This window comes from Myxine glutinosa, chromosome 11, assembly GCF_964187855.1.
Source record: "Myxine glutinosa chromosome 11, kmMyxGlut1.1, whole genome shotgun sequence".
Lineage (NCBI taxonomy): Eukaryota > Metazoa > Chordata > Myxini > Myxiniformes > Myxinidae > Myxine > Myxine glutinosa.
This window is the reverse complement of record NC_136271.1, coordinates 111,011,609-111,038,414: the sequence shown is the minus strand read 5'-3', so window position 1 is coordinate 111,038,414 and position 26,806 is coordinate 111,011,609. Positions and strand designations below refer to the sequence as shown.

The 26,806-nt window shown below is 44.1% G+C and overlaps 1 protein-coding gene across 4 annotated transcripts in view; it reads left to right on the top strand.

Moving 5' to 3' along the window:
• The first annotated feature begins 1,658 nt into the window (after positions 1-1,658).
• Positions 1,659-26,806, top strand: part of LOC137416802 (NUAK family SNF1-like kinase 1) — a 40,378-nt gene continuing 15,230 nt past the window's right edge. For 3 of the 4 annotated variants that reach the window (XM_068103748.2, XM_068102447.2, XM_068102446.2), the window contains exons 1-4: positions 1,659-2,063; positions 9,166-9,286; positions 11,658-11,809; positions 18,042-18,107. In XM_068103748.2, the coding sequence (XP_067959849.2) occupies positions 1,860-2,063; positions 9,166-9,286; positions 11,658-11,809; positions 18,042-18,107 (543 nt within the window). In that variant the 5' untranslated portion in view covers positions 1,659-1,859. Of the gene's footprint in view, positions 2,089-9,165; positions 9,287-11,657; positions 11,810-18,041; positions 18,108-26,806 lie in introns of all 4 variants that reach the window. The other variant, XM_078786997.1, reaches the window with a different exon arrangement.

Here is a 26,806-nt window from a genome sequence, read left to right as displayed (position 1 = left end):
GAAACGCGCGATACAGCAATCTAGCTCCAGGGTGGGGGCGCGCGATACAGCAATCTCGATCCACCCCTCCAGGGTGGGGAAACGTACAATACAACAATCTAGCTCCAGGGCGGGGAAACGCGCGATACAGCAATCTCGATCCACCCCTCCAGGGTGGGGAAACGTACAATACAACAATCTAGCTCCAGGGTGGGGGCGCGCGATACAGCAATCTCGATCCACCCCTCCAGGGTGGGGAAACGCGTGATACAGCAATCTCGATCCACCCCTCCAGGGTGGGGAACGCGCGATACAGCAATCTCGATCCAGCCCTCCAGGGTGGGGAACGCGCGATACAGCAATCTCGATCCACCCCTCCAGGGTGGGGAAACGCGTGATACAGCAATCTAGCTCCACCCCCCAAGTGCGGGGAAATGCGCAATACAACAATCTAGCTCCAGGGCGGGGAACGCATGATAGAGCATTCTAGCTCCACCTCTCCAGGACGGAGAAACGCGCGATACAGCAATCTAGCTCCACCCTCAAGGGCGGGGAAACGCACGATACAGCCATCTAGCTCCACCTCTCCAGGGCGGGGAAACGCGCGATACAGAAATCTAGCTCCACCCCTCGAGGGTGGGGAAACGCGCAATACAACAATCAGGCTACACCCCTCCAGGGCGGGGAAACACACGATACAGCAATCTAGCTCCACCCCTCCAGGGCGAGGAAACGCGCGATACAGCAATCTAGCTCCACCCCTCGAGGGCGGGGAAACGCATGACACAGCAATCTAGCTCCATCCCTCCGGGGCGGGGAAACGCGCAATACAACAATCTAGTTCCACCCCTCGAGGGCGGGGAAACGCGTGATACAGCAATCTAGCTCCACCCCTCCAGTGCGGGGAAATGCGCAATACAACAATCTAGATCCAACCCTCCAGGGCGGGGAAACGCGCGATACAGCAATCTAGCTCCACCCCTCAAGGGCGGGGAAATGCCCGATACAGCAATCTAGCTCCACCCCTCCAGGGCGGGGAAACGCGCGATACAGCAATCTAGATCCACCCCTCCAGGGTGGGGAAACGCACAATACAACAATCTAGCTCCACCCCTCCAGGACGGGGAAACGCATGATAGAACAATCTAGCTCCACCCCTCCAGGGCGGGGAAACGCGCAATACAGCAATCTAGATCCACCCCTCCAGGGTGGGGAAACGCACAATACAGCAATCTAGATCCACCCCTCCAGGGTGGGGAAACGCGCAATACAGCAATCTAGATCCACCCCTCCAGGGTGGGGAAACACACAATACAACAATCTAGCTCCACCCCTCCAGGGCGGGGAAACGCATGATAGAACAATCTAGCTCCACCCCTCCAGGGCGGGAAACGCGCAATACAGCAATCTAGATCCACCCCTCCAGGGTGGGGAAACGCACAATACAGCAATCTAGATCCACCCCTCCAGGGTGGGGAAACGCGCAATACAGCAATCTAGATCCACCCCTCCAGGGTGGGGAAACACACAATACAACAATCTAGCTCCACCCCTCCAGGGCGGGGAAACGCATGATAGAACAATCTAGCTCCACCCCTCCAGGGCGGGGAAACGCGCAATACAGCAATCTAGATCCACCCCTCCAGGGCGGGAAACGCATGATAGAACAATCCAGCTCCACCCTTCCAGGGCGGGGAAACGCGCGATACAGCATTTAAAAGTGCTGTCCCGTACTCCGCCATACCATGTTTACATTGAGCTCGTTCGAGTTGTCGGATTGACAGCGTTCTTGGTGTTCCGTTGGAGTCCAAGGAATCTCCTCCACCCAGATTGGAACTGTTCCGTTCGCGTACCTTTGGCTCCTCCGCTGACGCGTAACCATGGCGATGGCGTTCATTAACTCCTTGGCCCTCCGAACGAGCCGGCCTTCTGTAAAGGGACCCGAGGAAGGAGCCGGTCCAGGTCGGCTGGCCCCGAAGGCTCAGAGGGGACGCGTGAAGCGGCGCTATGATATCCTCGAGTGTGTAGGTAAAGGGACCTACGGGAAGGTGAACAGGGGCGTGGAGAAGATCACGGGGAAGAAGGTGAGTTCACAGGAATCGGCAGAGGGTGAGTTAACGGGGAGGCATCAGAAGTCTGCTAACAGGTGAATGTTCTATGAAATATTATTATTAGAATGTTGTATGCTGTAATCACAAGGTGTTTAAAGCCAGGTAAAGGTGGTTCATCATACCGCTGTCCTCGCTCACATTTCCCGCGGTTAGTGCTGACGTGTATATTCAATTAGAGAGTCCAAGTAAGCGAGGTATTGCCTGCACCCTGAACAAATGATAAATGGCAAACCACCCAGTGTAATCCTTGCTGTGGTGGTGTTAAGCCTCACCTTATGGCCGAAGGGCGCTCACGATGACCTGTAGGGCAGAGGGACAAGGGTTCCGCGTGAGGATCCGAGGACCGACGAGGATTCCCCCAGGAAGTTCTGAGGACGGACGAGGATTCCTTCACATGGGTCTGCCAACAGGCAAGGACTCTCCCGCGAGGATCCATGGTCTGGCGAGGATTCTCGCACGATGTTCTGAAGATGGGCGAGGGTTCAACCGCGAGGTTCCGAGGACGGGCGAGGATCCATGGTCTGGCGAGGATTCTCCCGCGAGGATCCATGGTCTGGCGAGGATTCTCCCACGATGTTCTGAAGATGGGCGAGGGTTCAACCGCGAGGTTCCGAGGACGGGCGAGGATTCTCCCGCGAGGATCCATGGTCTGGCGAGGATTCTCCCACGAGGTACTGAAGATGGGCGAGGGTTCAACCGCGAGGTTCCGAGGACGGGCGAGGATTCTCCCGCGAGGTTCCGAGGACGGGCGAGGATTCTCCCACCAGGTTCCGTGGATGGGCGAGGATTCTCCCACGAGGTTCCACAGATGGGCGAGGATTCTCCCACGAGGTTCCGAGGACGGGCGAGGATTCTCCCACCAGGTTCCGTGGATGGGCGAGGATTCTCCCACGAGGTTCCGAGGACGGGCGAGGATTCTCCCACGAGGTTCCGAGGACGGGCGAGGATTCTCCCACCAGGTTCTGAGGACGGGCAAGGAATCTCCCACAATGTTCCGTGAATGGGCGAGGATTCTCCCACGAGGTTCCAAGGTTTGGTGAGGATTCTCCCACGAGGTTCCACAGATGGGCGAGGATTCTCCCACGAGGTTCCAAGGTTTGGTGAGGATTCTCCCACGAGGTTCCACAGATGGGCGAGGATTCTCCCACGAGGTTCCAAGGTTTGGTGAGGATTCTCCCACGAGGTTCCACAGATGGGCGAGGATTCTCCCACGAGGTTCCGAGGACGGGCGAGGATTCTCCCACCAGGTTCTGAGGACGGGCAAGGAATCTCCCACAATGTTCCGTGAATGGGCGAGGATTCTCCCACGAGGTTCCAAGGTTTGGTGAGGATTCTCCCACGAGGTTCCGGGGACGGGCGAGAATTCTCCCATGAGGTTCTGTGGACGGGCGAGGATCCTCCCACAAGGTTCCAAGGACGGGCGAGGATTCTCCGATGAGGTTCTGGGGGACGGGCGAGAATTCTCCCATGAGGTTCTGTGGACGGGCGAGGATCCTCCCACAAGGTTCCAAGGACGGGCGAGGATCCTCCCACGAGGTTCTGAGGATGGGCGAGCATTTTCCCACGAGGTTCTGAGGACGGGCGAGGATTATCCCATGAGGTTCCGAGGACGGGCGAGGATTCTCTCGCGAGGTTCCGAGGTCGGGCGAGGATTCCCCCACTAGGCTTGGAGGACAGGCGAGGGTTTCCCCGCAAGGTTCTGCGGAGGGCCGAGAATTCCCCCGCAAAGTTCGGAGGAGGGGCAAGGATTGCCCCACGAGGTTCTGAGGACGGGCAAAGATTTCCTCACAAGGAACTGATGGCGTGCAAAGCCTTTATTCCATAAAATACAGTATTTAAATGCAGGTGTGTTTCTGTTGCTCCACTGAAATGTAGAAGTGAAACTTTTGTATGTGCATTGACTCTATGGATTTGACTTTTATAGTTATGAGGGGATTCTCTCTTTGTAATAATAAATAAGATGCTGTATTTATTTAATTTACATGCTTAAAACTTGTGCTCAAAACCAGAATGTAAAATATGAAATTGCATTCTAATTGGTCCTTCTTTGTACAGTCCTGTATAACTTGTATTTGGTACGAGGGGTAGGTACATCTTTCTTTGGTGTGGAATGTGGTGGAACTTGAATGGTGAAACTTTTTTCACTCTAATTGGGGAATAATTGTTACAACAGTTACAAAGATTTTCAAGCCGAATGTTGAATGAGCAGCCATGATGTAAAAGTTTTGGACAACACCTTTTAATATGGCCCATCATGCCATCGTCGGGGTGGCAGGTTAGGTGAAAATTGACAATTAAAAATTAATTAATTGATAATACCCACTGAATGGTGATAATTGTGCAGGGTGATCCATTATTGTGTATGTGTGCCATCCCTCAGATGGACGTTAAACTAGCTGTCCCATTTGCCAGCATTAGTGTATGCATGATCTGCATCCCCAGAAATTGTAAGCCCTGCTAATGGATGCAGGTGAGGGAAGTGAGCAGGGTATTTCGTTGTTGTTGTGCTTATAAATATATTGTGTGTGTGTGTGTGTGTGTGTGTGTGTGTGTGTGTGTGTATTCTGCATCCTCTACATGTGCTACAATTTGATGAATAACTGATATTTCAAGAATAATTAAGTAATGAGAACAACCATGGCAGGTATCCAATAACAAGTTCTTAATAGACAACACACACAGCGAAAGATGAGCTTTGGCAAATAAACTTTTGGTTTATCTTGGTGCTGTGCCTCGTGATCTCTTTGTACGTTGTCTTTTTTATTTTTGAAATCTGTAGTGAAAATGTAATTCGTTATACACTCACTATACCTGTTGCAGTGTATGCATGATCTGCTCTTCCAGAAATTGTAGGCCTATGTGCCGCCAACAGGATGGAATGGCTATTTTCACTTACAGTGCCCTCCATAAGTATTGGAACAGTGGTCAACTTTATTATTTCTATTCCTATTCCCCCCCCCCCCTTTTTTTTTTTAAGGCCATTTTCCCTTGTAAAATATCACTTTACATCACTTTCAAGGATCAATTTACTTGCTTCGAAATGTCAAATGTGGTTTTTGTTTCTTTTAAAGGTCACATTAACAAAATCTAGAATAATTTCAACATAATTACAATGAACTTTTGGTTCTAAGTCATCTTGAAAAGTAAGTTCACCCCCACCAAAAAAATATTTCATATTAAATGCCAAGTCTGTACTTAGCAATAGACAACGGCCAGGTCTGCCAAGAAAAACAACTGCAGTTGATGGAAACATCATCAGAGCTGTGAAGAAAAACCCCTGCCAGTGACATCACTAACAACCTCCAGAGTGCAGAGGTGAAGGTATTACAATCTATCTTTCCCAGAAGACTTTCACAACAGAATTACAAAGGCTACATTGGAAGATGCAAACCTCTCATCAGCACCAAAAATAGAAAGGAAGATTAGAATTTGCCAAGAAGTACAGAGGTGAGACAGTGACTTCTCAAACAAAGTTCTATGGACAGATGAGACCAAGATAAACCTTTACCAAACCTTATGGACGGTGAAAGTGAAAAGGTGAAAGTGTGGAGAAAGGAAGGAACTGCATCTGATCCAAAACATACTACCTCATCTGTGAAGCATGTGGAGGTAGTGTCATGGCTTGGGCTTGCATGTCTACCTCTGGAACTGGCGCACTAACCTTTATTGATGAGGTAACTAATGATGGCAGCAGCAGAACTAATTTGGACGTGTACAGAAACATTTTGTCTGCTTATGTACAAGAAAATATCTCCAAACTCATTCGGCGGTGCTTTACTATGCAGAAAGACAATGACTCAAAACACACTGCAAACACAACCAAGGACTTCATTGGGGGAAAACCATGGAAGGTTTCAGACTGGCCAAGTCAATCTCCTGATTTAAATCAAATGGAGCATTTCACTTGCTGAAGAGGAGACTAAAGTGAGAAACCCCCGAAACAAACAACAACTGAGAATGGCTGCAGTAAAGGCTGGCGAAGCATCTTAAAGGAAGATACCAAAAGATTGCTAATGTCGATGGGTCACATGCTTGATTAATTTATTGCATGCAAGGGATATGGAACCAAATACTAACTATGATATTGCTTTAATTTACTTTAAGTTAATCTGTTCCAATACTTATGCTCACCTAAAATAGGGAGACTGAACATAAAAAGTGTTAATATTCTACAATGGTGAAACATATATACATATATATATAGAAATACCAGGAAATCAGAGCTGACCTTCATGTACCTCAAATCATCATGTGACTTTCTGTATTCTCAAATATTCTCAAATCCAAATCTATTGGTACGGTACACAGCAATAATAACACATTTGACTTCACTGTTCCAATACTTGCGGAGGGAACTGTATATTGTAGATATTGTATTATAAGGGTATGTAAATCTTGGTCAGTAAAGTTCACCAGTAATAAAAAAAGAAAACTAGAAAGAACAATCAGAACCTCGTTAGGACTTGTTTTGTGTGGCAAATAAATGGAAGTACAAAGATGTACTAATTGAAATGTCATTGATTGCAAATACAACAACATACAACATGCATTTTAAGGCCATTTTCCCTGCTAGAGCGGGGGTTAGCCTTGCGGTCCCCATGACAATCTTCTCCATTTTGCCCTATTTTCTGCATCTCTCCTTGTTGGTCGAAATGAAATTGCAATTGCAAATGAAAGGTCGAAATGGTCTAGTTGTAAAGGTCAAGGGTATCGAAAGGTCGAAAGGGTATAAAAAGGTCGAAGCGGTCTAAAGAGTGTAATTTAAAGTCCAGGGGGTCAGAATTGTCTTGAAGGTGTTAAGGGTCTAAAGGGTAGAAAGGGGTAAGGGTCTTAGGTGTATATCGGGTTTTAGGGGTTCAACAGGGTATATAGGGACTTTAAGGGTCTTGGTATTTATTCTAAGGGGTCTAAAGCTATATAGGGGTCAAAAGGATATCAATGTCTAATGGCATCAAAAGGGTCTTCAAAGGTCTAAGGGTCTCAGCAGTCTGAAGGCTTAAAAGGTACATTCCAATAGTATGTAATTAAGAGACATATACTGCAGTCATGTGTGTGAATGGATGGACATATATACACTTTCTCCATCATATATAGATTATAATTGCTATTATCATTATCATTTTCAATATTGTCATTATTATTGTTATCATTATGTAGCATTACCATTCTGTGCCATTATCATTATTATCATGACGTACCATTGTCATTATCATCATTATCATTCTTATTATGTATCATCATCATTATGTATCATTATCATCATTACCATTATCATTAGGTACCATTATAATTTTCATTTTTGTTATGTATCATTATCATTATTGTTTTGTATCGTTTTCATAATCATTACCATTTCAATCATCTGTAATTAATACACCTGCATCTGTAGAGACAGACAAACGGAACGGCTGACGATAGGGGCGGAGCTTGACTGCATATCCATATTTACGGAAAGTTGCTCCACGACATCTCATTCAAAAGAGGGGTGTAACTATGCACGTGTGAGTTTCCTCCTGCTCCATCCCGTCTTGATGAGACGGGCAGATTTGCATCAAGCAAGCTTGGTTTTATATATATATATAGCTGTCCATTATTCCAAGGACTCCGCAAGTCTGGCATGTACGGTAGGGTGGCACAAAGGGCATGTACGGTAAGCCCACCTTGAGTCCTGTTTGAGGTATGCAAAAAAAAACACTCCGGAGATTCTGAAGTCATGTGTGGAAAAGTTTTGTGGTCCGACGAAACCAAGATGGAACTTTTTGGCCTAAATGCAAAACACTACATTGGGCACAAACCGAACACAGCACATCACCCAAAGAACACCATCCCTACTGTGAAGCATGGTGGTGGCAGCATCATGTTATGGGGATGTTTCTCATCAGCAGGGACTGGGGCACTTGGCAGGATCGAAGGGAAAATGGATGGAGTAAAATACAGAAAAATCAGAGGAAAACCTGCTGCCCTCTGCAAGAAAGCGGAAATTGGGACGGAAGTTCACCTTTCAGCATGACGACGACCCGAAGCATACAGCCAAAGCTACACCGGAGTGGCTAAAGAACAAAAAGAGAAATGTCCTTGACTGGTCCAATCAGAGCCTCGACCTAAATCAATCGAAGATCTGTGGCATGACTTGAAGATTGCTGTCCATCAACGCTCCCCACATGCAACTTGACTGGGGTTGAACAGTTTTACACAGAATAATGGGCAAATATTGCCCAATCAAGGTGTCCAAATTTGGTAGAGACCTATCCCAACAGACTCACATCTGTAATTGCTGTCAAAGGTGCTTCCAGCAAGTATTAACTCAGGGGACTGGACACTTATCCAACCAAGATATTGTAGTTTTGTATTTTTAATTAATTTTCTGAAATTTGTAGAATTTGTTTTTCACTTGTTTTTCAAAAAAAGTTTCTTTTCTGTTCCACCCTGAATAATTTAATAATTGGAGGCCTATACTCTATGAATTTCCAGGGCATATCAAGGTTAGTTGTGAAACGTTAAGAGGCGAGAACCAATTCTGGATGAATTTCTACTGATGCAGGGTACTCGACTGAAGATGCAGGAATGCTACTTTGCTCAGAGTGTTGGTGATAACTTTCCTACTCTTCTCGAAAGACACTTAGGGGTCTTCAGCATTCACCAGAGACCAGTGCTGGCAATTGCATCCCCCGACTTAACGTCTTTCCGAGGGAAGACAGAATGTTCAAAATCCAATCGGACGATGGACAAATTGTATTTTTAACAATCAAATGTTTGTGTGTTAAATTATATGATGAGATGAGAGGATAAATATGAGAGGATGGATAAAGCAACACGGGGTGTTAAATTATGGGATTTGATCCTAGGATCCCAGAATCACCAGGCAGATTCACCGGGCTGTTGTTGAGATTAGAACAGGCCAAACCAAACTCCAGTTTCTACTTGATCTATTCTTGATCTCCTATTTGGTTAACCTGATGTGGGTTTTGTTTTGTTCTTGATGGGATAAAAACAACTTTTTTGCAGTGCCAAATGGGGACTTTTGTTGTTTTGTGGTGTTGTACGTCACATTGTATTTGAATTTGTTTTTTTGAAGGTGGCAATAAAGACTGTGAACAAACTGAAGATAAAGAATCACCAAGAATTGAACCTTATTCGCCGGGAGATGGAAATCTTATCCTCTCTTACCCACCCACATATTATTCGTATCGACGAAGGTATGTTGTGAATGTTGGCCGCATGAGTGGGTTTTGAAATAGCAAGTTAAAGGTTTACATGTTGCACTTTACCCAACCCCTGCACATGATGTCGAATTTTAAATGCTCATTGTTACTTTGCCTTTGACTAATATACTTGGTAGTTGTTTAGCTTTTTGGTATTTTGTTGGAGGGTGGAACTCAGAATATTTGTTTATCGGTGAAAATACCACTTATTTAATAGCTAAAAGATTTGATGTCAATTTTTTAGAGGCTTGGGTGTTATTATTACCTCTGCCAACAAAGGTGGATGGAGGTTATGTTTTCAACCCTGTCTGTCTGTTTGTTTGTCTGTCTGTTTCTGAACAGGATATCTCAAAACGTTGTGGACAGATTCGGACGAAATTTGAGAGAGCGGTAGTGTATGTGACAAGGACGAAATGATTAGATTTTGGTGAAGAACCGGATACGGCCAGTGGAATTTTTAAAGTGATTCTTCACCATTGGAAGATAGGGCCAATAACGATAGATAGTAGGATATCTGAAAAACTTATGGACGGATTCGGACGGAACTTGGTGGACATTGGGTGTGTGACAATGACGAATCAATTCGAATTTGGTGAAGATCTGAATATGGATTTGGATACGATAGTTATTTAATTTTAAGTGATTCTTCACCATTGAGAGATCGGGCGAAAAGCGATAAATAACATGATATTTTAAAAAGTTATGGATGAGTTATGTCTAAACTTGGTGGATAAGATGGTTCAGTGACAAGAACAAGCCGATTAGATTTTGGTTCAGGTCCGAATCCAGATCCGGCCTATCAGTGGGATACAAAACGTAAACTGGTGAGCCTGGTGGAAGGGATGAGATATCATAGAGGAGGTAGAACCATGTAGATTAGCATGGACAGCGTGTGAGTGGAAAGCACATTTCGATGTACATAAGTTTAAAAAAAATGTGAGCGTAATAGTGTTTCCGTGTCACCACACAGAGGGTGGTTTTGTGTTAGATAGGGCTTAAGGATAATTCCCAGTATGTAATTGCCTCCTATGATTTTCCCTTATGTTTTTACATTGACTCGGCCATCCACGCAATCAGCTTCATTAAACCACAACAACCAACATAGTGCCGAACATTCCCGATCGGACAATTAACCTGCCCCACCAACCGACTAAGGAACAAGGCCACACCCCCAGAATGGGACGAGGGGTGTGGAAACTATCGTGGCCGGCCGTCTCTGTCGCTCTCTCGGTCTCTTGGCATGAACAAGAAGTCTGCGCCTTTTTTCCTTTGGTCGTGCTGGTACGATTTTGCTCGTGGACTTGAGCAGAATGCTAGTTTTGGCTGTTCCTGGCTCGTGTGTGATTGTGGAGAGGAGGAAGAAGAAGCGTCTCTCTCTCTCTCTCTGGTGCTGGCGGTTGGATCGAGCGAGGCAGGACTGGCCGCATGAATTGCTTTACGTTCATGGTGCAGTGAGGAGGAACTTCGCGCCATCTTGTGCGTTCCCGCGCGGGCGGCTCCAGGCCACATCGGACTGCCGACTTTATTCAACGACTTTCTTGAGCAAGCTGTTTCACCCGATATAAAAAGAACGTTATTTTATTTTTATTTAATCTTTCCCCTTGTCTGTTTTCGTGTCGGAATGGAGACGTCTCACCGCAGGATTTATTTTACCTCAACCTTTCTTTTGCCGTGCTTTATTTCATTAAACCATTATTTGTTGCATTTCATTTGTTGTATTGTTGATTTTTCCTTTTCTCGTTTCTGTGTTTGTGGGTTCAAGGAATACGCCCCGTGTTTCGTCCGTGCAGGTACGCACCCTGGTTTCCTTCGCCCGCGCACGGCGGACTGACTGCCAAATTTCGGCTTATTCACATCGGAGTGAAAGCATTGTTCAGCTATCTGCCGCCCGTGATCTTAATCAATGGCGACACGACAATATATATATATATATATATATATATATATATATATATATATATACACATCATCTCAACTAATCAAATTTACCACTCGCAGACCCTGCCCATGTCATTGTTTCTCAAGACTGGGTGAGGTACGGTGTTCCATGAAGTTTACATTTGTTTCCATCACGGGACCATTTGCTGGGATTAACATCAAAGGGTCAACCTAATGGGACATCAAATACAAACGCGATTAGATTTAAAGAGGAGGTAAAATTGAAACAAAGCTAACTTTAAGAGTTTACAAATATTGGTTTGTGTTTGTAGTTGATACGGCAGGCTGGAGCATCCTTTATTTATTTGTATAACCCTCTCACATTTCTGATCATTCCTGTTGTAATTAATTCAGTATAAAATATCACTGGATTGATTCACGATTTTATGGCATTATGAGCTGTTCATCCCGACCCCATGTTTGCCAGTTTTTGAAAATAATGACAAGTTGGTGATCGTCATGGAGTTTGCCTGCAACGGCGAGCTGTTTGACTACCTGCTCAAGCAGGGCAAGCTGCGTGAGAGCGAGGCTCGGCGATTTTTCCGGCAGATTTTGTCTGCAACGATGCACTGTCACAGTGTGAGTAGGGCCTTGGTTGTGGTGGGACGGAGGGAACGAGTCAAATTGTTTGGCATCGGCGTGCATTTGGTACATGCACGCGGAGAATGAGGTGGTTTGTCCAGTTGTTAGTCGTGCTATTCCGCAGATTCTACGTAAGAGTTACGTAAACGCCATTTTTAATCAAGCCATGTAAAGGACAATTTGTGTGCATGTCATGTATGTGAAAGATTTAAAACATGTCTGTGAGGGTTTTGTGGACCGAACAGTGGAAATGACAGAAAATGTATTTATTTATTTCCTGGTAATTTAAGGTGTGGCTTTTCAAAAACCTTAGACTTCCCTGAAGCAAATGGGTTTGACTGTGGGAAGTAAAGGGATTGCCATTGCAGCTGCTTGTGATGGGTTGGGAACTCCGAAAAGTAGTTTTACTGGTTCACACGGTATCTGATCTGCCTTTAGGGCTTTCCACTATTGTGGCTTATGATGATCAAATAGAGGTGGCATTTACGATTCTAAAAATCGTTATTTTTGGAGCCATTTATCTCAGTTGTGCTTGAGGATTCCTTTCTGAACCTTTTCACAATCGCACAACAATGAAGAAAATCCACGAGAAGCAAATTGAGAGCATGACCATAGAATACCAAAAGAACCATAAATACCATAATAATTAAGATAAGAACCATAATTAAGATGACCAGAGAATAGTTTTGTTGTTGTCATGACTACCAAATTTTGGCTTATTCGCCTCGGAGTTAAAGCATCATTCAGCTACCTGCAGCCCATGATGTCACCGTGATTCGTCACCTTTTGTTTAAGTTTGGTCGGTTTTCATGTAAACAAGTTACTATTGCAATGCATTTGATAGAAATATTAAATAAGGGGGTATTTAGGTGAAAATAATATGTATAAAATGTATTATAAGTTAGCATTAATGTGATTGGTTGGTGGTTGCTAGGATACGCAGTGCAGTGTAGTGGAATCGGTTGTGGATGACAGTTTGAATATTTGAATGGCAGTTTGAGTCGATGGTTGGATGGAGGTGCTGTGTAATGGACATGTCTGTCTGGTAGAGTATTTATCGCTTAGTATATATTGTTATATAAAGTGATTTCTGATTAAGTTATTAGTTTGTGTTGATACTTTTAAATAAAAGTAGTAATTATAAAAGTTTGAATAAGTTTGAATAAGAATAAGGACGTTGCTGTGTTGACCAACTGTCTGGACACAACTTTGAGGTTGTGGGTCCATTGATGTAGAGTAATCTACTGATGTAGACGTGCGGTCAGGGTTGTGGACCCGCTGTTTGGAGAGGTTCTGGGCTGAAAGGATCGAAACCTCGATGAAAAACGGCGCCTAGCTCATGATCCGGGCAGTTGGACAACCAGTCAATTGCTTATAGATTAAGGTTATAACTTTAAATATAAAATAGCTTTTACATGTACTTACAAGTACATAATATATCTATGTATGTGTGTTTGTATACAGTCAAGTGAAAAAGTAAGTACACCCCATGTAAAGTTTTGACTTTTTCAACATATTTCAACATACAGCTATTTGATCTTCATTTCAACAACATTGATAGATAAAGATGATATAATATCACAAATATCATGAAACATTTACATTTTGTAGTCCATTGTATAATTTAAATAAACATAAATGCAAATTTCGCATGTGGAAAAAGTAAGTACACCCCTACATTTATCACTACAAATACCTAAAATTAGAATCAGGTGCACCAGCTCAGGTGCAAATGATTAGAACATTGTCATAGAGGTTCTTGGAGGAACCTGTCTTATTTAAACCTCAGACATTTAGTTTGGTTTGCTCTTTGTTGTTGAAGTGTGCGGCGTCACCATGCCTAGATCAAAAGAGCTCTCTGAGGCCTTCAGAAAGAAGGTTATAGATGCCCACGAGTCTGGGAAGGGATTTAAAAAGATCTCCAAACAATTTGAAATCAATCATTCGACTGTCCGGAAGATCATCTACAAGTGGAGAAGATTCCAAACAACTGCCAACTTGTTCAGGCCAGGCCGCCCCAGCAAGTTCAGCCCGAGAGCAGACCGCAAGATGCTGAAAGAAGTCTCTAAGAACCCCAGAATGTCATCACGTGACCTACAGGTAGCTCTTGCCACTGTTGATGTCAAAGTGCACGAGTCTACTATTAGAAAGAGGCTGCACAAATTTGATCTACATAGGGAGGTGTGCCAGGAGGAAACCTTTACTGTCCAGAAAGAACATCAGGGCAAGACTAAAGTTTGCCAATGAACACCTGGGCAAAGACCAGCACTTTTCGAACAATGTGCTCTGGACAGATGAGTCAAAGGTAGAGGTATTTGGCCACAGTACCAGAAGACATGTTTGGCGAAAACCAAAGGCAGCATTTGACCACAAGAACCTGATACCAACTGTAAAGCATGGTGGTGGAAATATTATGGTTTGGGGCAGCTTTGCTGCACCAGGGCCTGGGCAGCTCACCATCACAGAATCCACTATGAATTCTTCATTGTACCAGAGGGTGCTTGAGGATAATGTGAGGCCATCTGTCGGAAAGTTGAAGCTCAACCGAAGGTGGACCTTGCAACATGACAATGACCCAAACATACCAGTAAATCCACCAAGGAATGGCTGAAAAGAAATAAATGGAGGGTTCTGGAATTGCCAAGTCAAAGCCCGGATCTAAATCCCATCGAGATGTTGTCGGGGGATTTGAAACGAGCTGTGCATGCAAGAAACCCCTCAAACATCGCACAGCTGAAAGAATTCTGCATGGAGTGGGCAAAAATTTCTCCCAGTCGATGTCAGAGACTGGTAGACAGTTATAAGAAACGCCTACTTGAGGCTGTTTCTGCCAAAGGGGGCAATACCACCTATTAGAGCCAAGGGTGTACTTACTTTTTCCACATGCGAAATTTGCATTTATGTTTATTTAAATTATACAATGGACTACAAAATGTAAATGTTTCATGATAGTTGTTATATTATATCACCTTTATCTATCAATATTGTTGAAATGAAGATCAAATAGCTGTATGTTGAAATATGTTGAAAAAGTCAAAACTTTACATGGGGTGTACTTACCTTTTCACGTGACTGTAGGTGCGTTTATATGTACATGTGTATGTATATGTATAAAAAGGGGTGGATATCAGTCAGTCAATCAGTGAGGGGGGAAGGGGAAGAGGAAGGGGAAAGGGGGAGGAAGGGGGTTCATATATATGCTGGTGGGTGAATGTGGCGTTCATCATGTTTCTGAGTTAAGTGTGATGCCGATCAGAAAGAAGAAGAAGCCTTGCTACAAACTTTGTACACTTCTGGAATTGTTTGATTTATTTGTATTCAAATGTCTGGTGATTGTTTTGTATATATTTATGCGAATGTGTACTTGTATATAACTGTCATTAATTTAAAAAGGCTTCAGCACCATCAAGCGGTTTTCCTTTTTTAACTCCCAAAAAAACGAACTTTTGTTTTTCAATTTTTTTTTGCCTAAAACACTCCCAGGCACTCACTGATGAACCTCTGAAAGTTTGGCGAAGATTCGTTCAGCCAACTCTGAGAAAAATGGCGACACAGACCAACATCTCTCTTATATTATAATAGATGTGCCATATGGCAAAGTATAGAAAATATGGGACATTCAAAATATGTCGTGTGCATGCTGGACTACCCTCGTGTTCTTAGGATGAACAAAGTAATGCTCTAGAAAAGTTCATATGAAGGGGCGCCAATTTGATTCATACAGCTGCGTGAAGAAGTAAATATATTTTCAATCCAGTTACAGTCGCTTGGTTTCGAAGGGACCACTTGACTCATACAACTGCATGAAGAAATTTGCAATCGCGGCCCCTTTGAAACCAAGAGACTGTAACTGGATTGAAGGGAGATCGCTTCGTGGTCCTTCATTTCCAGCTCAACTGGACTTTAATCCGGTGAGCTTATGCGATCGAGCAGTGCCTGTAGGTAGGTCAGTCAGTCAATCAGTGAGTGAGTCTGCAAACACTTCAGTCATTATCTGTAAACCTGGCCACAAGCTGCATATCTGATGTCTAACGAAGGTGTATTGACTGTATCAAAATCTGCGCTCATTAAAGGTGTACAACGTATGTGTATATATATATTGTTACAGACGTGGCTTAGATGTTATTTACCGAGCGGTTTTGGTATGACCACGTCTGCACATGTTACCCGATTATACCCGAACGTCGACTAATCGCGCTACGCTAGATCAATGAAGGAAAAGACACACAGCTGGGATTCAAATGACACGACACCAGGGTTCAGTTCTCAAGACCTCCGGAGGAGGTTATATTGTTACGGAAGGTTAGATTACAAGGACGAGAGGTACAGCATAGAAAGACAAGCACTTAGACACACTCTTATATTATTCCCAACAGACGACAGATAAACGGGACAAAAGGCTGACTCACACGGGGTTTGATGGCTAGGAAAGGCAGAATCGATGGCTCAAGGTGCACTCTTGGCTCAAGGACAGGGTACTGTACGGTCCAGTAGATGCAGGAGGTTTCACAGCGCTCGAGGTGGCGTCTTGTCGTCTCAAGCTGGGGGCGCATCTCACGTCACGTCCGCTACGTGGCCGCGTATATCCGGCGGGGAGTGACACGCCCTCGGCTCGTTAGCTCCGCCTCGTGGAATCGGCACGTTGCTTCTCATTGGGTGCGTGCGGGGGTTTTACCAGGCTCCGCCCTTGACGAGGAGCTGACAGCCAGCCCCTTTGTGGTAACCCCGTGGAGCGCATGGTCTGGAGCGCATTGTCAATGGCGGCTAACCGAGCCGGTGTCAGGACGCACACTCCCCCCCGCGCAGCGCCGTGCCCCTCTGTTGTTGTTGTTGTTGTTTGGGGAAGAAGATGGGAGGAGGTATGGGAAAGGTCCTAAACTCACTACTGGTGCCATATAATCACATTCTGGTGCAACGAAGAGTCATAATTAATGGAAACGAGTCCTTAACTGACATAGACTAAGAATAACTAGCAAGATGTCCGAAAGTTGTCTACGTGTGGTGCGGTGGACCTGGGCACGACATTTAATGGGGGAAAAAGGGGAAGGTCGGCTCTACTGATTGTTGTTTACAGACAATGGGACTAGGGAATGGGGGATTGGGGATAGTTGGGGAGTATTGGGGAAATAGGGGAATATTTACAAGCGGATATGGAGGCCAAATTCCATATTCGCAACAATATGTTGTCATGATTGTTACAAGGATTTCGAATGAGAAGCAAAAACTGTGCATTTAGGTGGAATTCGTTTTGAAAGCCATTAATTAGATGCATTGGGCGATGTATATTCCAAGTTTCAGCTAGTTTCAATGTATAACCTTTGAGATATGAGCGCCAACACATTTCGGGCAGACGGACGGACGGACACACTAACAGTGACAGTGACAGTGAACTGACAGTAACAGTAACAGTGAACACACTAACAACGTGAATTCGAGTTTTCCTAAATAAAACTCAAGAATGCAGAAACGGACGTTGCTGAAATTTGGAACATATTACCTCGACGTGCAAAGCATTTCTGAAATTTGCAGCTGATTTCGTCCAGTAGAAGCCGAGAAACGGATTTTCAGTCCCTGGGTTAAAGTTGCACACAGAGAAACGATCCCATGTAAAGAGAGGAGCGCTTCACGCTTCCCTCGATTCAGAACGACCTCCTCTAACAAGGGAAGGGAAGAACAACAAACCACTGTTATGTGAGTCGACTAGCACCACGTGTGGACCAGTCCAGGTTGGGCAGGCACATCATCCCACCCTGAAGGTTGTTGATGAGGCAGCTGGGTTTTTTTTTACCGATATTTTAAGTGATATGTCCACTTTAAAACGAGCTTGAGTTTCTGAAGAGTGTAATCCAAATCCATTACTGCTACCTTCAGCTGGATTTGAACCCACAACCTCTGTGGTCCCAGTCCAGTGTCCTCACTCCCACTACACCCTCGTTCTTGCCGCATTACCAAAATTAATTGGAACGTTTGTTTAGAATTGTGTTTTGCTTGGTTCTTTTCCATATTCTTATTTATTGCTAATCAGAAATGACAGACAGTTTTATCCTCCCACCCCTCTCTACCCCTGTATTTGGTTTATGAGCACCAGATATCCACTCCACACCACTTGTCTTTCCCTCTCCCCACTCCCCAGGGCATATTCATTAGTTTTAACTGTTAGCTTAACCTACTACTGCAAAGGAATGTGAACAGCAAGAGTTTCTAAACAAGAACTTTGCTCATCTTGCAGAATGGGGTCGTGCATAGAGACCTGAAGTTAGAAAACATTCTGCTGGATGAGAACTTCAGCGTCAAGGTAAAGAACACATTTTAACAGAACATTTTTGTGCGGCTCATTGTGCAAAAATCTGGGCATGCATGCTACGATGGTCAGTGAAAAAGCTGGAAGAGGGTAGCATGGGGGCCATACTACTACTTTTAGTGTCAACTTGGCGTGCCTACCCGTTGCTTCGTTGACGAGGATAATCAAAAGATAACATGTCAAGTGCACTTCATAAACATATTGCATATCTATCTGTGAATGTCAATGACGATGTAAAATGAAGTAAAACATGATAAAAGGTTTCATAACATGTAATTGTTGTTGTCATGGCTATAGTTGTTGTTATTTGTGTGCTCCATCCGTGTACTTTTATATATTTTTACATTGCTTGGAGAGTGTAGTATATTTACCATATATCATTTTGTGTTCACCTCCACTGTCCTAAAAGATTCCTGCTGTCCCAGAAGAATAAACATTACCGTTGGAACTGCTTCGTGAAGCATGCATTCCCACATCTTCCTCAATCCTGGAAAGACGGGCTTTTAAAACAGGCATCTTTAGAATTAAACGGATACAAATTTTTGGTACAAGAAAATCTATTATTACCTTTCCAACCAGGTAAATATATTTTGAGCTTTCCAACCAAGTAAATCGATTATAAGCTTTCCAACGTTACGATTTATATTATTCTACGACAGCAGGAACCGCTACATTAGAGCTCAAGATCCTTCTTCTTCTTCCTCAATCCCAGAAACACAGGCTTTTAAAACAGAGGCTTTTTTATATACAAGATCGAGCCTCGTGTAAGAGCCAGCACATTAAACACAAAAAAGATAAACGGACACATAAAACATATAATAAAGGGAGCGGGAGACAAAACGGGGAGAGAGATGGAAGCACACAAGCACAAAAACGGGAAAGAACAGGGACATTGGGAGATCTGTGGGAGGGAGAGGGCTTGGGGGGGAGTGGGCAGAGGAAGGTGAGGAGGGAGGTGGGAGAGCTATAAAACACATGGACACTGCTAGGATTTCCAGGAAAGAAGTCGGTATTTAAAAAATGTGGATCTGGGGGTGAATTAACGGGGGTAGAAAAGATCAAGGTTTTGGATGGGGGAAGATAAGAGATGGTGTTGGGCAGCTGTTTTAAAGACCTGGAGGGAGGAATGGGATTGAAGAGAGTGAGGATGTTTGTTCCAGAGGCGGGAGAAAAGAGGAATGAAAGAGTGAAGGTGAGCAGAGAGTCTTGATTTTGGCAGTTTAACCATAAGAGGGTTGCTGGCAGATCTTGTGCGACCTGTAGGAATATTTGGGGGACAGAGCCCAGAGAGAGCTGGGGGGGCAAGGCCAGAGAGAGCTGCGGAATCTAGGCCGGATAGGAGTCGGTAGAAGACGGAAAGACCACCAACCTGCCTGCGGTGAGTGAGTGAAAGGCCTTCAGAATCCGCTTCATCATGGAAGATACGAACGATTCTGAAAGCTTTGGTTTCTACAGCGTGAAGCCGAGCTAGGTGTGAGGCAGGAGCACCAGCCCAGATGGGCGAGCAGTATTCTATCAAGCTGTGGATGAAAGCCTTGTATGTGGTGAGGAGCTCAGGTGTGCCAAGGAAGGATTTCGCCCGACAGAGGATGCCCAGACGGCGACTGGCTTTGGAGGCTAGCTTGGAAATGTGGCTTTCCCAGGAAAGATCATGGCAGATAGTGAGACCCAAAAGATTGAGTGACACAACTTCTTGGAGAAGATTGTTGAGAAAGTAGATGGGATGGTTGTCCAGACGGTCTTTTTGGAGAGACATAGTGAGAGTGTGAGATTTGTCAGGATTGAAAGACATGTTCCACTTGTTTGACCAGTTTGTGATTTTGTCCAGGTTTGCAGAGAGTGTGGAGGCTGCAGACTGCCGATCTGAGGGATGAGGAATGGAGCGGCAGAGAGTGGAGTCATCAGCAAGGAGATAGAGAGGATTTTCCAGAGAGTCAGAGAGATCCTTGATGAAGACCAGAGAGGAAGTTCACAAGCCATGCGTGGAGATTTCTATGGATACCATAGCATGAGCGTTTCGTGAGCAGAGCGGGAAGCCAGACCGTATCGAAGGCACGGGATATGCCAAGGGAGACGGCTCTGATTTCCTGTTTGGCGTTGAGGACCTCCATCCATTGTTGAGACAGCAGAAGCAGCATGTCCAGAGTAGAGTGACCTGGTCTGAATCCAAATTGATGATCCGAGATCAAGCCATTGGAGAAAAGGAAGGATTTAATATCAGAAGTGATGATTGATTCCATGACCTTGCTGATTATTGGGAGCAGGCTGATTGGTCTGTAGTTGCAAGGATCTGTTTTTGCACATTTTTTGTATAAAGCGGTAATGTTGGCTGATTTCCAAGCTGAAGGCAGATGACCTTGAGCAAAAGAGAGGGTGTGAAAGAGCGGCAGAGCAGGATTTTAGGACCCGTCCGTGGGCTGATGGTGCCGTCTGGTCCAGTTGCAGAATCAGAGTCGAGGTTTGACAGAAACTTCTCCACCTTGTCGGGAGAGAAGGACACAGAGTCCAGGAGCAGCTGGGTACGACTGGGTACGGTGGGTACAGAGAAAGACGGGTGTGAGACATAATATTTTGAGGCAAACACAGAGTTTAGGCATTCGGCTTTTTCACATGCAGAGTCAGCTGTTTTTTTGAACTGTCCTTGACCGTTTGAGGTAAGGGAGGGGATGGAGGGGGAACAAACACCTGAAACAGATTTTATAATTAAGTGGATGCAAATTTTTGTTTCAAGTAAATCGATTGTTAGCTTTCCAATGGCAGCATTTTTACTATTCTTCGACAGCAGAACTCTTCAGAATGAAGCGTGATGGATACACACATGGATGGACAGACACGTGATGGACTCTCCTTTTAGTAATAGATGTAGTATGCAATATATGGTATACCATGATCATGGTTGACGAGTGCAATTCTCCAAAAGCACGGTGCTTTGATATTTCTCCAAACAATACGTTTTCAATAGCCTTTAGTTCAATATTAACCTGAATAGAATGTTACTGAGAATTTTAATTCAATCACCGGAATGGCAACAAGAAAGGACACAGGTGAATACCGTATTACAGCACATTGGTCACATAAGGACACCAAATTTATGGAGAACTAGCAGGGGTGCCCAGCATTGCCTGATGCTGTTCTAATCATGTTAGCATTTCGAAGAAATCAATTTTTTTTCTTTTTGTGGGAGCCTAAAGCACTTCCTTACACCCACGAAGGAATGGGGTTGGGGATCATTTAATACTACCTTTTACATAGCTAAAAAGGCTTAGGCACGATGGAGCACTTTATAAAAAAAAAATCCAACCATTTTCCTTTGCCAAAAACACTCCCTGGCACTCACTGATGAACCTCTGATAGTTTGACAAAGATGCATTCGGCCATCTCTGAGGAAAATGGCAATACGCATGCACACACATACATACAGTATGGCTCTCTTATAGTATACATGTTGCAAGTTGACATGGGTAGAAAAGTCAGTGACCGAGGGAAGTTATCACTCAACCTACATAGACATAGCAGCATTGACAAACGTTTTATTCATGTAACATGAGTTTCTGAACTGTCCTTGACATGTTGTACGAGACTTTGTGCACATCCGTTCTTCCTCCCAGAAAGGACGATACTCACTGTCTAAGTGCTCACGAGTGCAAATAATCGTTTGGGGGAATTCCGAAAAATGAATGTGCATTTCTTTTTCTGCATAACCATGGCAAGTGTTCATATGTCGTCTTCACTAAAACCTCATCGTAGTGCCGTCAGAGAGCACGAAAATCACGCAAACGTGTCTACCAACATGCAGTTTGGCATGAAGGTAGATCAGAGCGTGTAGATTAAGAATTAACGTGGCTCAACTCTGGGCTGACCTTCTTGGTGACCTTTGTATGGGTCAATGGTCAAATTGATAAAATTCCCCAAAAATCCATTAAAAGCAGAAGTTTCACCAGTTTGGAATTATGTTGATGGAGATTTGGTGTTGTTTAAATTTTCACCAACAAATTTTGGTAAGCTTAAGAGGTCAAAGGTTATGAAAAGGTCATTCAGAGATAAAATCACACCTGTATATAATTTGAGAAGTGCCTTGTTTGGTTGACTTTTATGTATCCCTAAACAGCTCGACAGAATGAGTTGAAAACTTGTGGTTGTACTCGGGGTGTTGCCGGGAAGGTTTTGGGTGATACATCATTTTCATACCTCCCAGAGTTCAGAGTGAGGGAGGCAGGATGCAAATTCTTCATATAAATGTGTAATATATAGCACCGCTCTCGTTGGGAGGGAGTATTACAAGTGTTACGGGTTCCTCCCCAAACCCCGGTTGCGGTGCACCTCAGAGTCTCGAGAGGGAACACGGCAGAAAGATTTGTTATTTTGAGTGCTCTCATAAACCATGGTAAAATCACACCAATGCAATTGTAGAACAAAACAAATAATTGTACTAATAACTCTCACATGCACAATAATAACACTCTTAAAGAAAGTACAATGAAAATGTCACTTGCATCAAATGAACAATACATATGATTTTACCATCATTCCCCAATGCTCTCAAATCAATAAACTCACGACACGCCAAACATGAGTGGAATGTAACATTCCCCAAAGTCCTTGCAGAATGACGAGAACATGCAGGTATCAGCACGGCGGCAGACGAGGAGTTACGAGGTGAGAGAATTGAGCCGATATGTAAACCAGTGGCAATCAACACGATGATGTCGATATGGGAATCGTAATGACAAAACAAGATGTACCAAGCGGACAGTCTCTTCGAAGACAAAATGGCGGATCAACCTGTAATGGAGGCGCTGGCTCTCTCCAACAATAACTCACCCTTGGTGATAAAACCTGAGACGCAGGTTTAATTGCAATCACAATATGTGACGATGTCGTGGGCAATCCCTTTCCCGGGAAGCCTCAACTCATTCGCGATCAATATCAAAAAAGTCCGCTCGCAGCCTCGATATGACTCACGGCTGTCTCCTCCTCTCCCTGCCGATCTCGATCTCTCTCCTCTTCCGGTTCCTTTGCTGCGTTTTCCTTCACAAACATTTATTTTTACCTTTTACTAAAGTCATCTCCATTTCACACAAAAATCTTAACAACAATATTACCTGAAACTAAAAATCCTACAAATATATAATAACAACAAAGTCGGAAGTGACGGATCCGTAACACAAGTCACAACTAGAACGGCACTCAGTAGGGAACATACCTCCACCAGGCCGAGAAGTTTATGCATCGAATCCCACTTATAGGCCAGATCTGGATTCGGATGTGAACCAAAATCAAATCGGCTTGTTATTGTCGCGTCACCAACTTATCCACCTAGTTTTGTTATAATCCGTCCGTAACTTTTTGAGATATCATACTATATATCGTTTTTGGCCCTTTCACTCAATGGTGACGAATCACTTAAAAATTATCTGATCTGGATTCGAATCTTCACCAAAATTGAATCAATTCTTTCTTGTCACACACCTATCATATCCACCACGTTTTGTCCGAATCCGTCCACAACTGTTTGAGATATCCTTTTCACAAACAGACAGACAGGGGTGTAAACATAACCTCCATCCACCTTCGGTGGCGGAAATAATGAGCGTCAGCCAGGATTGTCAAAGTGAAGGGGGAAACCGATTTGGTACGTAATGTACCAACGGTGTAGTACACAAGGAAATGCACCGACAGAATGACAAATTAACTTTTTGTCCAACATGAGGGGGAGGGAGTGGCAACTAACCATACTGTATGTATGTGTGTTTTTACTCGTTTCGACAACGAGTAGAAACTAACCATTCGTCATGGCAGAGTATATGCTCAAACCAAACAAAACATCATCTCTGCTTCCAGTGATCAAACAGCAGACCAGGCAAAGACAGTCGACCATTGGGAGGTGGTGGTTGACCTGCAATCAGAGATGACTGATCTACCGATGAACACAGTTACCCAGAAGGCAGCTGACCCACAGGTGGAGGCAAACAACCAGCATAACACAAGCGACTCTCTGAGCGCCGGAGGAGTATCAGGCAGATCAAGTCAACAATGAGTTGATCAAAGTACAACATTAGATAACCACCAGGAATCCATGAAAACGTGCACTAAAATCAAGCAAGCTGTCTAAAAATACTCCACACTCATGCCGACTCTTTCCCCAACAAGATGGCTGAACTAGATATGAAGGTTGATGCAGAAAATTCAGACATTGTAGTTATGAATGTAGAAGTCACACCCAAATCCCAAACATAGCACAGTAAGCACCCATTAGTCTACAGGGGTACAAGGTGTTCTCAAATTTGGACAAGGAAGGTATGTGGGGGGCATTGCCATCTACACAAGAAGTGATCTCATTGATATGGAATTTGTAATCGATATGGAATTTGAGAACTTTGTTTGGTGCGTGGTAAAACTAGTAAGAAATGTCCACCAGTTTATCTGTTGTGTTTACCGCAGCCCATCCAGTGATCAGAGAAACTACATTTTAAAACTCATTCATCGAGCAGGTATTTGGCAAGAACAAGCCACAGGTTATATTAGTTGGTGACTTCTTTCTTAATCCGCAGAGTATGACCACCCGTGTGGAAGAAGGGAAACATAACTGCCATTCACAAAAAGGGCAGCAACCAATCATCAGGAACTGATCAGCCTGACGTCCATTGTGAGTAAGGTTCTTGTGTCAAATGATGAGAGACGCCATCACGGACCACAAGATCAACTCAGAACTCTTCACAGATGCCCAACACGGCTTCACAAAAGGCCCTTCTCGTGCCACCCAGCTTCTCTGGGAGTTGTAAGATTGGACAGCAATGCTGGATGAAAGCAAGGCAGTTGATGTCCTCTTTCGTGACTTCTGCAAGGCCTTCAATTCGGTCCCTCATCAAAAGTCTTGTGAAGAAATTGTATACCCTAGAAGTCAGAGACCCTTTCCTGGAATGGATTAAAGCTTTATTGTTGGACAGAGTGCAGCATGTAGTCGTAAACAACTAAAAGATAGACTGGAGAAAAGTACGAAGTGGAATCCTACAAAGTAGCATCCTCAGGCCTTCTCTTTTCCTGTTGTTTATCAATGATCTATCTACCACGATCACTAACAAAGTACCGTGAAATGGGGTGAATAGGGACAGCAAGGTGAATAGGGACACAATAGTAAGGGCATTTTATGAGATATTTCACAAATCTGTTAACTAAATTGTTACCAAAAAATTTCTTCACCAATATGTTTGTAAAGGTGTGTAATAACATGTGTTAAAATGTTGAAGGTCAACTCCCGTGGGAAACCCAGAAAAAAAGCTGTTGAATTCGGGTACCGAAAAATTATTTTCGAGAATTTTTATTTTTTTTAATCGGCCCTTAAGTAACTTATGAGGGGTCAAATAAGGGTTTTTCATGATTCTGAGTTGATTGTTAACATTTATATTTTCACTTTTACATTTACACACAAAGTAGCTTTTATTTCACATACATATATAATACTCAAGAGTTATTTCTCATTCACAGAGTGTGTGTGTCACCTGGAGTGAGGAGTGGCTGATCATGAGACAGGGAGGAGGAAAGCTCAGCGAGGGGGAGAAACATGATCGCGTTCGTTCCTATCTGTTTCCTGTTCGTAAATGGAATAATCTTTACTTCAGTTCCTCTCAGGATCTTAGCTTTGTCGAGTGCCTTCAACTTCACCCGGGGGAAAGCTGCTGTTGTCTGTGGATCTGGCAAAGGTGGTGTCCTCTCCCCCTCTCCCTCCCCATCCCCCCTCTTTTCCCATCTCCCCCGTTCCCCTACCTTCCTGTTAGAGGTGACTTCGATCCAACCCATTGAGTGAAAGGGAGTGTTTCCGTGAATAGAGACAATGTTTAAATCTATATTGTCTCCAACAAACTGAGTGACTGCATTGTTTGTTTCCCCAACCTCCATAAAGACCACCTGATCATTACTTGACAATTCACTTTCACTGGCTGGCACTTTGGCTGTCATCACTGATTGATCCTCAAGCGCAGCATCAACCGCAACCTCATCATTGATCTGTTCATCGGTTTCCTCCACAATGGTGTCAAGAGTGCCAGAAGTATCTGGAACATCATCTCCACTCCTACTATTAAGGAAGCAGTATTTGTAGTTTTGTGTCTCCGTGTAAGACTCAGTGTATCCCAGCCGGTGGAACTTGTTGAGCATCCATTTTGACCCAAATCTATGATCAAGTTGTATGGCAAGCCCCATTTGGTGTGGCAATACTCCAGACCGAGGTCGACAGGCCTTAATAAAATTCTGCCCCCAAACGGCAACTCTTTCGTCTGTCTTGACAATCGGTCTCAAGAACATCTGAAGGCTTGCAGGAACAAGTGTCAGCTGACTATCGATGTCAGTCATACTGTGTGTGGTGGGGTATGACTTTGGACCTAAATCAATCAAGGCAATATCATTGGATATGTTTTCTGTGTTAGAAGTTATGTCTATGTGTTATGTCTATGCCGTAGCACGCTAACGCGTGTCACTAATACAAAAAAATAATAATCAAGAAATAGCGACAGTTTGGAGAAACTTTTTATCCCATATTTTTTTCATTGGCACCGTGGTTTATATTATGGGTGCATATTATGTGCATCCATCTGAGCTATCAATTTAGCAATAAGTTGGAAACTCAGGATTGTTTCTTGATTATTATTTTTTTGTATTAGTGACTGTCCCTATTCACCCGTAAAACGGGGTGAATA